Source organism: Haemaphysalis longicornis, unplaced genomic scaffold, assembly GCF_048455015.1.
Source record: "Haemaphysalis longicornis isolate Haplotype H1 unplaced genomic scaffold, Haemaphysalis longicornis Haplotype H1 scaffold_1, whole genome shotgun sequence".
In the NCBI taxonomy this organism is placed as follows: Eukaryota; Metazoa; Arthropoda; class Arachnida; order Ixodida; family Ixodidae; genus Haemaphysalis; species Haemaphysalis longicornis.
In genome coordinates, this window is record NW_027526203.1 from 71620984 (window position 1) to 71634152 (window position 13169).

The 13169-nt window shown below is 46.4% G+C and overlaps 1 protein-coding gene across 3 annotated transcripts in view; it reads right to left on the bottom strand.

Annotated features, from left to right (window-relative positions):
- Window positions 1-1897: 1897 nt before the first annotated feature.
- Window positions 1898-13169, bottom strand: part of LOC144177386 (uridine-cytidine kinase 2-B-like) — a 64254-nt gene continuing 52982 nt past the window's right edge. For 2 of the 3 annotated variants that reach the window (XM_077705261.1, XM_077705260.1), the window contains exon 8: window positions 1898-8734. In XM_077705261.1, the coding sequence (XP_077561387.1) occupies window positions 8631-8734 (104 nt within the window). In that variant the 3' untranslated portion in view covers window positions 1898-8630. The remainder of the gene's footprint in view (window positions 8735-13169) is intronic. The other variant, XM_077705262.1, reaches the window with a different exon arrangement.

The window sequence follows — 13169 nt, forward strand, 5'->3', positions numbered from 1 at the left end:
GCTTATCACGGCACGTTGCATTTGTGCTCGGTCGTGTTTTCGTAACATGAATAAAGTGTTGAAGTGCGATTTGGGCTGCCGTCTTACTGTCCGAGCAGCGTACGTACAACAAATCCCTTATCATAAATACCCCAGAAAGTGGAGGGGAACACAGCCCCACCGGTAGCGTAGTGGTCATCGCACCAGACACTCCAGAAATTTATTCTGGAGGTCGTATGTTCGAATCCCACCCGGTGGGCGTTTTTTCTCCACTTTCTTTCTTTCAAAAATTCTTTATCTGTTTCAATGACCTACCGCATCCTCCCCTTTGCTTTCCTTGGCATTCTTGACTTCCAATCCTCATTTCTGTATTATTTCAACAAGCCCCTCATTTCCCATTCTGATTTGCTATATATATATATATATAGAGAGAGAGAGAGAGAGTAGGGAGACCAAGAATGACACTGAACTATTTTTACATTATTGCTTTCTGGTGTAAGTTCAGTAACCTAGAGAAAAGTGCGAAACATTTTCGTAAAATTGGCACAGGCTGCTTCGCAGACCAGCTTCCCGTCTGAGCTTCTGTCCGCACCCTTTACTGCAAAGTCTAGCAACCGCCCTCTCCTTCCATTGATTGACTGATTACGAGGTTTAACTTGCCGAAGCTACACAGGCGATGAGGTGGCATGCTGTAGTGGAGGGCTCCGGATTAATTTTGACCACCTGGGGATCTTTAACGTGCGCCGAAATATCAAGCACACGGGCGTTATCGCTTTTCGCCTCCATCAGAAAAGCAGCCGCTGTGGCTGGGAATCGAACCCGTGTTCTTGGGCTCGTAGCACAACACCTTAGCCAGTGAGCCACCACGGTGGGTCCCCCTCCTTCCAGAAAAATAACAATAACTCCCCATGAAGCCACTGCTTATCTCCATTTGTTTGTAATCTGTGAAAATGAGGCCCCATGAATGACAACGTACGCTTACACAAGAAGATTCTTTCCAATTTTTACAACTTCATGATAACATGCACAGGTCTACCATCATCTTTCCCTCACTATTACAACTACAACTCATTTTTTGTACATTTTGACACCAACGCTCCACCAAGCTATTTCATAGTGCCATTTTAGGTGGAAATACCAAGCAGTTACGCGGCCGCACGTTCGCCAGTGCCGATTCGAATGACTTCTTGAATGACTTCTTGAACAGTGACTCTGTCTGCAGCGCCGCTTTCGGAAGGCGAAACGCCGCGCGCACACGCTGAGACCATACCCCACTCAGAGGGGAACGAGCCCACTCATCACAAGCCTGCTCGTCACTGGAGAACTCGTTGTAGGCCAACTCGTCACACCGGCCTTTTGGTACAATGCCATCTCGAGATGGGAACTCTCGGGCAAGGCGCCTTTTCGTCACATGGATTTCATTGCACCCGGACTGTGTGAACAAAAGCCTTGAAGCGATTGACCGGAAATTTGTGTTGGAAGTGGGTCTGAGGCAGATTTCAATAATGGTAAACTCGTTACAGATGTTTTGGACAAGGTGAGGAGGTCTGTGTGACCTGAAGGGCTTTTTTTTTTTTTTTTCCTTTGGGGAAAGGAGTAGTGGTGCAGAAGTTACCATGACCTGCACTAAAAATATACAGGGATTTGAGATTTGGTACTTAGCTGGTATGAACAATAGTGCTGTAGTTAAAGCTGTAGTTGGGGAGGGTGGTGGAGAGGTCTGCGTGACCACGTGATGGTGTGACCTGCAAATGTGTTTCAACCCTTTAAACGCATCTGAAGCGCTGTTCGGGGGGGGGGGGCCTGGGAGGACGAGTAGAAGCAGCACCCTCCACTTGTTTAGGAAACAGGGTTGATACCAGAGCAATTTCGCAATGTAAATTTGGGCACAGAAAATATTTTGGTTTTTGTTGTTTGGATTTCCGTTTTGTCGCTTGGATTTCATTGCTCCTCCACATTGTAAAGAAAGCACTGGCTTTAAAGGGCCAGGAAAAATGGTCTACGGTCAAATCACGTGACCCCTAAAACGCAGCAGCACGGTATAAGAGCGTGTCATGTGATATGAGTTTGATTCCAATTATAATTTTAACATAATAATGAGGTGTGACATACTCTTAACTTCTTCTGCAAAAAATCGAGCACACTCGCCCAGGGCCGTAGCCGAACTTTTTTATTAAAGGGGGGGGGGTATTTGAAGGGAGAAGGTTTGCCGAAATGACCACTAAGTCAGGATCCCGTCGTCCCTGAACTCAAAGGCAACACATTGCAGGCGGTAACATCTTTGACGTTCCAAAACAAGCTCTTAATGAGAGTTTTCTGTGAGACGAATATTCCGGCAACACGGGAATTCCTCGTACGAAATGCCCTACGACGAGTGGACTTGTGACGAGTAGGCCTAGACCCCACTCAAAGTACGCCCTTCGCGCTAGACAGCAACGTGAGAGAGAGGGGGGATATAAAAGGTTGATGTTCCGCGGCATCAAATGCTGTGGGCCTGATTCTGACACAAAGGTCATCTCCCCGCGCACGGCCCTCATTCACCAAAACCACATTTTGCCCCCCGACAAGTACTCCTCGTTTTCTTCAGCCACCTTTTCTTCGCAGTCTTGGACGCCTGCTGCCGCCGCTGTGCCACGCCCGGTTCTGACAGGGAAAGATCATCCTTTCCCCTTTTCCCAACGCCAATTACTGCAGACCACTCCTTTCTTCCCCTGCCACACCATGACGAGTCAATCTCCTTTTCTGCATTTGAAGTCGCGTGCGGTTTTACTTCGTAGGAGAATAAACATCTTTATTGTTGTCTTCAGGTGGTGAAGTCCACAGTCCAGAACCCATTGTGCCTTGCCAGCTGCTACAGCCCCCTGACCCAGCCGAAGGTGGTCGGGCAGGCATGAGCTGGACCGGGCCCGCCTCCACAGCTCGGGACATTTGAACGAATTCGGTGTGGGGAGAGGGTGCTTTTCCGGCGGAGAACCACCCGGCTGGCCAATTCTTCTCCGCGTGGCAACATCGGCGACATGTCGCCACGCACTCGAGTGCCAGGCAAGGACACCGCACGCGTTTGTCGTCCCCCGCTTAGCTTACCCGAGAAGCATTGGCGGAGGCAGGGCGATGCAAAATGGACATTTCCCCCCTCTCAAGCCACTCCAGCACGATTGCCTCTCCCGCGCCCTAGTCCCCCCCCCTTTCCTGGGGACAAAATTCTGCCGACGCCCATGCCGAGGGGGCCATCACTTTGGGAGCTCCACTCCTGTGCAGTCATCCCGACTGAGGCGCTTCGGTCTATGAAAGCACCGACACGGCGGACAAGCATCGAGGCGTGCAGGTTTGTAATAGCGATACTTTCCAAGGATATGCGCTTTTGTTTGCACGCGACGTATCGCGCATAAAAGGAAACATGGCGCCGACGGGAAAAATTTCGGGGGGCTTAAGCCGGTCAGCCCCCCGCCTACGCTTCCTGGTGGGGGCACGTGCCCCGCTGCCCCCACGCAGTTGACGCCTGTGCATCAAATTACCATTAAGCCAAATTAGTCTGATAATTCTTAAGTGCTATTCATGTATCAGTAGTCTTGCTTGACTTCAATTACCTTAATTAGTCTCACTCAGCTTTAATTGGCCTTGTGCTATTTTATCTTGCTTCCAGTAGTCATCATTTGCGTCAACTACGTGGAGGCAGAGGGGCTTGCGTCTTCACCGCACACGACTTCAATGCAGCAAAGAAGATCGACTGGTCATGATGTGGCGGGGGAAGCAAGGAGTGGTCTGCAGTGGGGGAAAAAGTGGGACTGCCATTCATTAATGGGTATTCAATTTGCTCAAAGACCCCAAGGATCGCCCAACCCCTAAAATCGATCGCTTTAGCGTCGATGAGTAAACAAAATTAATGCAAATCATCTATTCATGTGTTGATGTGGTTACTAATTTGTCCTTTTCTGCACTTCCCCCGAACATTCACCCATTTCATATTTTTTATTAGTTTTGACTGGTGGTGCGGCCACTTTTTTTGTACATTTTCGCACCTGACCCCAAAGTTCGCCCACCCCGTATTTTTCACTTAATGTCACTGTACTTTGGGTGGGCGTTTTTTCAGAACTTTGTGGTAGTCATAAAATCATACGTCTCAGAAGCAATATGTAGCCATGAGACACTGTCACGAGACAAGATCCCATGTTTCCCAATGGAGCACAGCACGTTACGTTGCGGACAGATGCACAATCTTCGGAGAGCAGTAGCCATACAATGCTTACACATTCAAATCCTTAAAACACCTGCAAGGTGTCTCGGTGGCCAAGTGTTTCCATGCCTTACTTTCCCTTTTCAGTGTTGCCCACGATTACCCTTTCGTACCACTCCACCAGCTGCGTTCTAGAACGTCTCCTCACCCACAAATGGCGAGATGTTTCACAGACAGCACCGATAAGAACAGACAACATATTGCACACTGCATACAGTTGCCAGCCAGGTATAGCACGTTTACTGCGTTGCAACGTAGACAAAAACAAGAGCACCAGTACAGATGCGATTTCTGTATTCAGTGTCTGCCCCGCTTTGCTACTAAATATACCTAATCACCTGACACAAATGTATTGAGCTGCCACAACGGAGACAAAGTGAAATTTGACTCGAAAAAAAAATTATTCAGTTTGAAACGGGCATTTAATTCTGATCAAAATGAACACGGTGGCAAAAATTGTGCACAGAAAAATACACATACAAGAGCAATAAAAACAGTTCAGAGAGGTTAGTTGCAAACAAAACTGTAGACCGTTCCGTCAGAAGAGGGGAAAACCTAGCCTCGCACTCAGATGACACGGGCAGCTTCTCTTCCTCTCAGGCATGTGCATGTTGGCCATGGCACGGACACTTCCGTGCCTTTACTAGGCATTGTGCGTATTAGTTTGCTAATACTGTAAGTGCATGCCGTATGCGCAACACTGTATGCGTAAGATGGTAAAGAAATGAGCCAGTTGGGAAACTTGTACCTTGCAGTGTGGAACACACAAATAAAATTGTAAGTTTCGTCCAGCTGAACTCTCCATCCCTCCACAGTAAATTAGTAGCAATAGTAAAAACATTTTTCGTTATTTATAAGGACAACATTTAAGTGGGTTCTGTGCTTCGGACACAACTAGTACTCTACTACAGGATGGTGTTGCAATGAACGAGAGATGGGTATTGGGAGATGGGAGATGGGGGTGGGGAAATCCCAGCCAGAAAGCCATCGGGGGCTTGAGTACCAAGTATGCATTTGACTGTAGTAGCAGCTACAGATTTTCTTATCATGCTTCACGCTTCAAAACGAGTTCTCCACAGGCCGCATGCCTAGTTGGTGAAAAGGCCACATCTGACGTGTGCTGCATTGATTTTTTAATTATCTCTTCTAATAACGCACACCACTTGCTATTTGTGCGCATGAGCTTGCAGTGGTTGGCATCTCACAGATGAAAAAAATTACACACAAAGAGCAGTTTCCGTGTCCTTGAAACTGAAATGTGCCACTCTGCCCGTGCCATGGGTATTGTCAGTCCCATGGCAGCTGCTGTTACACAATGCTAAAGCAGCCACTTTGCCACAGCCAAGCACTACGTGGCCTAGCCACAGCACGACATCGCTGGGTTGTCACGTCCTCCAGCAAAGAGTTAGGCCTGTTGCCAAAGCACGACTCTCTACCACCGGTAACATCAAAATAACAACGTCCGTGCATACATCACAAAGCAAATGCACAAGCCAGCAAATCAGCCAGCTACCAGGTGGTGTGTAGAAGAGGCCACTTGAAAATTAACTACAAGTGTCTCAAAATCGGCCTGCTTCGATATCACTGCTGTCACCTTATTATTTCAACACACAATGAAACCTTCGACTGGGGCACAAATAGCAGTTAAAGGCCAACTGCACTAAAATTTTCGACAATGTAAAAATAATGCCATCTTAACAGTACACATAAAAAAGGGTGCAAAATGCAAAACACTGCATTTCAAACATCAACGCGCGCGACGCAAACGGTTCGCGACATTGGCATTTTCGGAACCGAAACTGAACAGAAAAGGTGCCCATAAACGGCGGCCGGACGTGACGTACGTGACGGAACGGAAGCGGCCACGCCAAAACCAGCGGCTGCTCAGAGTCGCCTTCAAATGCGCGTGGTAGCGTCGCGTGTTGCACTGTTGTTTCAACGGAAGAACTTCCACTAACGTTTGCCTAGGATAATAGAGTAAGGCGCAATTCCGGCATCCCATTGCTATCAATCTAGATGAAGTAGACCGTCCGTAACTGCCGGAGTTTCTGCATAACTGCCGGAGTAACAATCCTTAGCATTGAGAGTAAAAAAGCGGGCCCTGATTTACAAAGCTACTTGCTCGTACGATATCGGAAAGCAGCTTTCGTTAGCCGGCGCCTCAGCTATCACGTCGCTCTCTTTGAAGGGAATCAACCACATGCTGGCGGAGATCAATAACTATTTGTACTATACATTACGTACAAACACCTTCGCGAATATCGGCCCAGTATTTTTCGCCTTGCTGCACATCGAGAATCGAATTATAAAAGTTATCTAAAACTTCCACCAGCTTCCACAGCTAAATGATGCACTAATACACGAAAAAGTTACCTATATACCGCTGTTTTCTACTTTCGCCGAAGACATGTGCAGTTGAGAACATTTTCCTTTCAAGTAAACTAAATCTAACGCTCTACGAAAGTAAATACTCCACTTGGGAATCGAAATAAAAGCTCGTTTATTATTTAGGAGAGGAGCAGTTTCATTAGCTTTCACACTTCACGGAGACGACGGCCGATATCTGTGCGGATGTATTTGTTACTACGAGAAAGGCTGATTTTGGTTCCCTTAGCAAGTGAGGCAAAAGTACACAAACGTTTATACCCGCGTATACAACTCTAGTTAGGTTGTCAAACTTTTGGAAAGGTGAATGGAGGTCGTGTTGGGCCAGCCCAAATATGGCAAATATTGGACGCGGAAGTGCAAGTGGTCAAGAATTTATAAAATATCGTTTTTTCTGTGGTAGATAAAATAGGAATGACAAATTTCGCACTATTTTTTTCTTTGAGTAAAAATATTATTTTCAAGTCAAAAAAGTTTTGCCAACTCCAGAACGTTTGCGAGCACGTGAATAGTTTGTAGGCTTCTAATCTCCTTTATTGCATTAAAAAAATGGCGAATATTACTGCCCATGCGTTTAGTTTAAACATGTGACGGCGACCGCGGTACATCGCGCTGGTGTAGCAGAGAAACCCGGGCGACTGTATCCCTACACTTGGCAGAGCGCTGTGCAAGTCACCGGAGAAGTGTGAGCTTCACGGGACAGGTTCCCCAACCTCCGTCACAGGCTGCTCAGAACTTGTTTTGGCGACTCTCCACCAGGTGCAAACGTCATCTGCTCAAAGGTACTTTGAGCGACGGTACCTAGTGTGCGCTGAGATTACAATGCTTAGGATTTCGCTATGGTGATTTTAAGAGCCTAGACTACTTATTTGGATGAAATATGGACAAAGAAAAATTTGAGTGCAGTTGGCCTTTAAGCTTGTTGCCAAGATAGACCCGACTAGACCGTTAGCCAGCAGTTACAAGCACATCCCTTCTCTTCCACCTTTCCCAAATACAAATAGCACAAACCACAAGCCTCCCTGGCCACACAAGGCCACGCCAGCGTGCGGCTAAAGGCCGTTACTGCACTGTGATGTACGTCAGCAATAACCCAAATACATTACGTCAACCGAGAAAGTTGAAGAGGTTCACCACTGCTGTGCCAGCATGACAGAAAGGATGCGTGCAAGTCCCTTCACAAAATCACCACACACGGCTAGCACTCTTGGAGATCTGAACAATAGCTTCTTCTCCTTTGGCACTCCTAAAAATAGACACTAAAACATTTCACTTAATTCCAAGTTAGTCTGTAAAGGTGGAGATGCGACGATAACTGGAAATTTCAACACGTAACGTCCGTCTTGTTGGGCCGCAACCAACGCGAGGCAAATGCACGATTATGTAAAACAGTAATAACACTACGTACTGCACATCACACGTGACTGAATAGGCCACCGACTGGCGATAGCATAGAAAATGCAAAAACGCGAAAACGCAATCGGCAGAACTGCTTTGCAAGAAAAGTAACCGCTTGCATCATTCAAGTCACTAAAACCGGCTATTGAAGCTCCCGGACAGAGGACAGCATTCTGGGCACAACATTACTCGACACATCCCCTGCCGGTCCGGAGCACTTAAAAGCTCAAAGCAAAGTGAGCCCAAAATTTCTGAATATGGTGCCCTCGTATCAACTGGCTTGCGTTGCTTCTGGATCAGCAACAAAGGTGCTTCGAAATTTGTATGGCATAACAATAATTATGGCGTACTACTGGTACATTGTGCAGCACGACACAAAATTTGCTTTATGGCTGATAAAAATTTTGGTCGTTACCAAAGTGAAATATAAGTACCGTTTGGGCCCACCCATAAGACCCACCCATAGCGTGTATCGATATGTACGTGACACCATAAATTATTCTCCGCTATATTGCTGCGGCTGCACAGCCCTGCTCTAAAACTCGAGTCGCACAGAGGTTCTACTGGTGTGTCCACGCAGTACGAGCTGTGCGGCACACTGGACGCCGGCTCACACGTGGAGGCGGCCACTGGGTCAGTGGGGGTGCTTGGCCAAGGATGTTCGCGGCAGGGGATCGTCCTGATTGTGGTGGTGGTGGAGCAGCTCCTGAATGGTCTGCACAATTAGGTCGATGGCCACTGCAGCAAGAGAACCATGCACCAGCTAAGGAACTTGTCGGCACAGGAGCAGGCACAACTCATCCTTGGGGCGGCGACCACGGGTGGATCATTTCGCATGAAGCGCACACCATTATCACCGCACAAGCTGCAGCCGTAGTTCACCAACATTGCACGACTCCTGTCTGTGAGGCTTGAAGCTTACCACTGCTGGGATGAGCTCCCTGCAGCTCAGTCAAGGCTGTGCAGCTCATAGCGAGTCTGTTTTGGCCACATCTGCTGCCAGCCTTAATAAGCCCTGCTCCGACCAACACTACACAAGCCATTGGCGCTTGACGCAGTGGGAAGGGGTTAATACCTGTGGCCCATCTGGCCTGGTTGGAAAGCGTGCAGCACCTCAGGTATGCGCCCTCAATTAGCACATCCAAGAAAATTCGTGGGTAGCCCAGGGATTCATTTTTTCCCCAATATTGCACAGCTATTATAGATGGGCAAAAAAAACCCAACACTGGACTGGCATTCCAGGAGGCAACCGCCCAATCTAAAACAACTGAAGGAGGCAACTGTATTTATAAAACTACTGCACTTATTAGGGGTGTGCAAACAGTGATTTTATGTTTGAAAAGCAAATACAAAGCGACTTATGGTTTTGTTTAAATAGTTAGTCACAAATTGAAGAGAACGTTTATGAATCAAAGTGAGGAGTTTGCGATTTCCAATAAAAAATCAAACTGGATTTTACAACTTCTCAAGCACGCATTCAAAACTAGTATGGGTGTGCAAATAGCGATTTTAGGTTTCAGGGCGAATACAGACAAACTATGATTTTGTTCAAATAAGTGCCAGAAGAGATTATTTAGCCATTTCCAATAAGAAAATGGAAATTTCTAAGCATGCTTCAGTAAATAGCCTGTAGAAAAATAAGCTTATTTAAGGGGACACTGGTCTTAGAATGAAATTTAACCATCTATGCTAACGAAATCGCTGATCGCTGTGCACGTGCTTTATCTGCCTCATTTCAAATATGCAATTAGTTTTCAGGAAGCATGATTATTTTTTTAGTTAAAAAGAAAATAATGAAGCCTAATCAGGTCATTTCTTATGGGCCGTTAACCCTTTCGTGACCGCGGAAAAATTGGTTGCTGTTAGGTAGTCCAGGAAATATTCTTTTCCTGCCACAGAAAATGATTGATGCTAAAGTGTAATGTATGAAATTATAGAGGGAGGATAGGGCTCTCCAACAGTATTAATTTCAAACAACAGATTTATTACAAATGTTATAAAAAAGATATCAAAATAAAAAGTAACAAAGAAAAGGATGAAAATATCAATGCACAGGGTAAACATAAAAAAAAAATTGAAATTTACACTTTGAATACAAGACCCTTATAGAATAATACTGCAGATATCAGCTCTATAAGAAGAAAAGGTATTTACACACATACAAAAATATAAGCACTAGTTCCTATCACGCCACCGAGCAAAGCAGTTTCTCGAAACGGTGAAACAAAAGTTGTCTCCACTCTTTGTGCAGCCGGCGCCAAGTGGTACCGCCAGAGCAAAGTTGACACCGGCCAGCTGCAACCTTTAGAACAGGCTGGATATGTTTACATCAACGCGCAGCAGCGATAGAGCGATGACCCGAGGAGAAAGAGAAAGTTACCGGTGGATACGTGTTGATATTCTAGGGCAGTTTGACACACTTTCGCCATCCCTACTGAAGTCTGACGAATCGAAGTCGTCTTTCGTGTCTGTGCTGATACTATCATCCAGAGATTACAGCTGATTCATTGGGATCTGTTAAAAATTGCCATTCCCATGGAGTGTTGGCGAGTGGCATCGACGCCGTAGCCCAAACCACGTGCGCCCAACTGTGAAGGACCTTTAAAAGTCCCCCCCCCCCCCCCCCCCCTGGCAAAGAAAAGAAACTTGAAAGTGAGAAACTGAAATACTTCCTCTTTCACCCTTTGGATGGCGCTAGCTCCAAAATGTAAATTTGTATTCATCGATAACATACCATTGATGGCATAGGCGCGGTAACGAAAGTGTTAAAGGAGTACGAACACCTAATTTTTGTGTTACGTTTTTTTCACTCCTATGGGCGCTTACCGGCCCAGTAATCATAGAAGGGCTCATTAGATGGTTGGCCGCAGTAAAAATAATTATTTACAGCCTCGCTTATTTGTGTCAGTTTTGGTTTCATTGATACGAACACCGAGGCGACCGCCATGACAGGAGGGTGCTCTTGACGCCACTGTTCTCATCGCACCACAGCCGGTCTGGACATGCACGCTAGAGTGAGCAAGCGCACCCAGACCAACCGTGGTCGCACACGTCCGAGCAGCATGACGTCAGTCCCGAAACTGCGATGTGATGCACAAGACAGCGCAGCCCACGCCACCACCAGCCAGCGCCTTGGCTACGTCACGGAAACCCGGACGCCAACAGTTTGAGGCGAGGTGCATGGCGAGGCACTCAACGCGTCGTGCTGATGCCGATGTCAATAAGGGTATCTATTCTGAGCTTTCTCATGCGTGCAAACATTTGATTTAGTACTGAATGGTTACTGTTAAAACTTCATGAGAGACATCTCCATATTCAAGGGAAGCCATAGCTCATAGTTATCTCGGCTTTGAAATTTCGCGCAGTTCCCCTTGAAGGGGCTTTTTAGTCAACACTTAAAACAAGTGGTATGAATTTACAGCTTAGGACTGGCTATGCATGCTGATGCTATTGGTACTGCAAATCAGTCAGTGCATTTAGATATAAGGCAGATGTGCGGCATACGCCGGCCATTTGGCTGCTAAATAGAGCAGGTCGCGAGTTTATTGAAAATTATTTGTTAAAGGTATCATGGCGTTGGTATTTTGTATCATTAATAAAAGTTTCCTTAAAATAAAATCAGTCAATGGCCTCGAAAGCTATATGTGGACGTTACAGAATACACGACTGCTATCTTCTGCCCCACATGCGTGCCAAATACAGCACCATACTTTGTCCGATCTTTCTCTAACAGACTTTTAAAGCAAAGCTTTCTACATCTACCAGCCAACACTTCTTTCATGGCACGCGGGGCAAGAAACTCCCAACGCAGCTGCTTATGGTCAGGCCGTTTATCACTCATGGAGAAAAGTGCAGGGGTGAGACAGCTGAATCAGATTTGGGAGCAGTTTTTGGAGCAGCGAAATCTCGATTTTGGAGCAGAAGAACCTTGATTTGGAGCAGAAGAACGTCATTTATTACGTCACCTCAGGAGCCTAAAAAATCAAATTTTTGGCGACTCCGGGGAGAAAAGTGCACTTTTTAATCTGTTTTGAATGTACACAACACTGATACAGCATTTCAATTAAGTTTTTTTCTATTCCACTACCCTTTCGCAAACCATTTTTAAATTCTGATGCTCTATGCATAGATAGCGTGGAGCGCCGTTGGAAATATGGAATTGAAAAACTAAGCAATTTCAAAGCATTTTTACTATCATGTGAATGTAGAAATTATTATTTTTCTAATCCGAGACTGGGCTTTACGCACAAGTGTAGAGCCACGGCCAGCCACGGCAAAAGTTCCGCTAAACAAGATGACAGTCGTCGCAGCCCACCAGCGCCCCCCCCCCCATTTCAATTCCCAATGTGCACGTTCATTACGATAATTTGAAAAATGTTGGTATATTTAGCCACCTCCCTCTTTGCATTAAATTTCACTTCAGATAGATGAACTATTATTACTAGCCTGCATTAATAGCCCGTCCCGCTATCGGACACTGCTTGAACATTTTGCGGCGATGTAGCCTGCGCCGCCACTTCTGCAGTGTCGATCGTCCCATTATTGCCGCTCGCAAACTCGCTGTCAAAAGCAGCAATAACTCAGCGTTTTATAACACCGCAATGAGTTCGAAATTTCACTTCAAGCACGCACCGCGCCTCACACTCAAAGTCGAAACTCGGAGAATTTGCGGGCACCATGTTTCTGATGAACTCCCGTCTTTCGAGTCGTGCAACTTCCCGAACAGACCAAACGACTAAATGTAAACCCAGCCAGCCTCATAACCAAAACCACGATAGAAATCGGCGACGAGCACTCTGCCTGCACCACGAGCAACTGCTTCGCTTGGCGGCCATGTTTCCCAATCTTCTCCACACCAAGATGGCGGCGCCCCGTGATGTCGTTCCGGAGATACGGCGCTCCAAAAATTGCCGTTTTTTCATCAACTTGCACAAGTAGTTTGTTGCCTCAGTACACATAAGTATTTTTTCTAAAGAACTTTGCAACGGTTTTGGATTGGAAGACTTTAAAATCTCACAGAATATAACATGTGCAACCCGACATTGTTGATTGATTGATTGATTGTAGGGTTTAACGCGCCGACGCAACGCAGGCGATGAGGCGCGCCGTAGTGGAGGGCTCCGGATTAATTTTGACCACCTGGGGATCTTTATCGTGCGCCGAAATCTCGTAC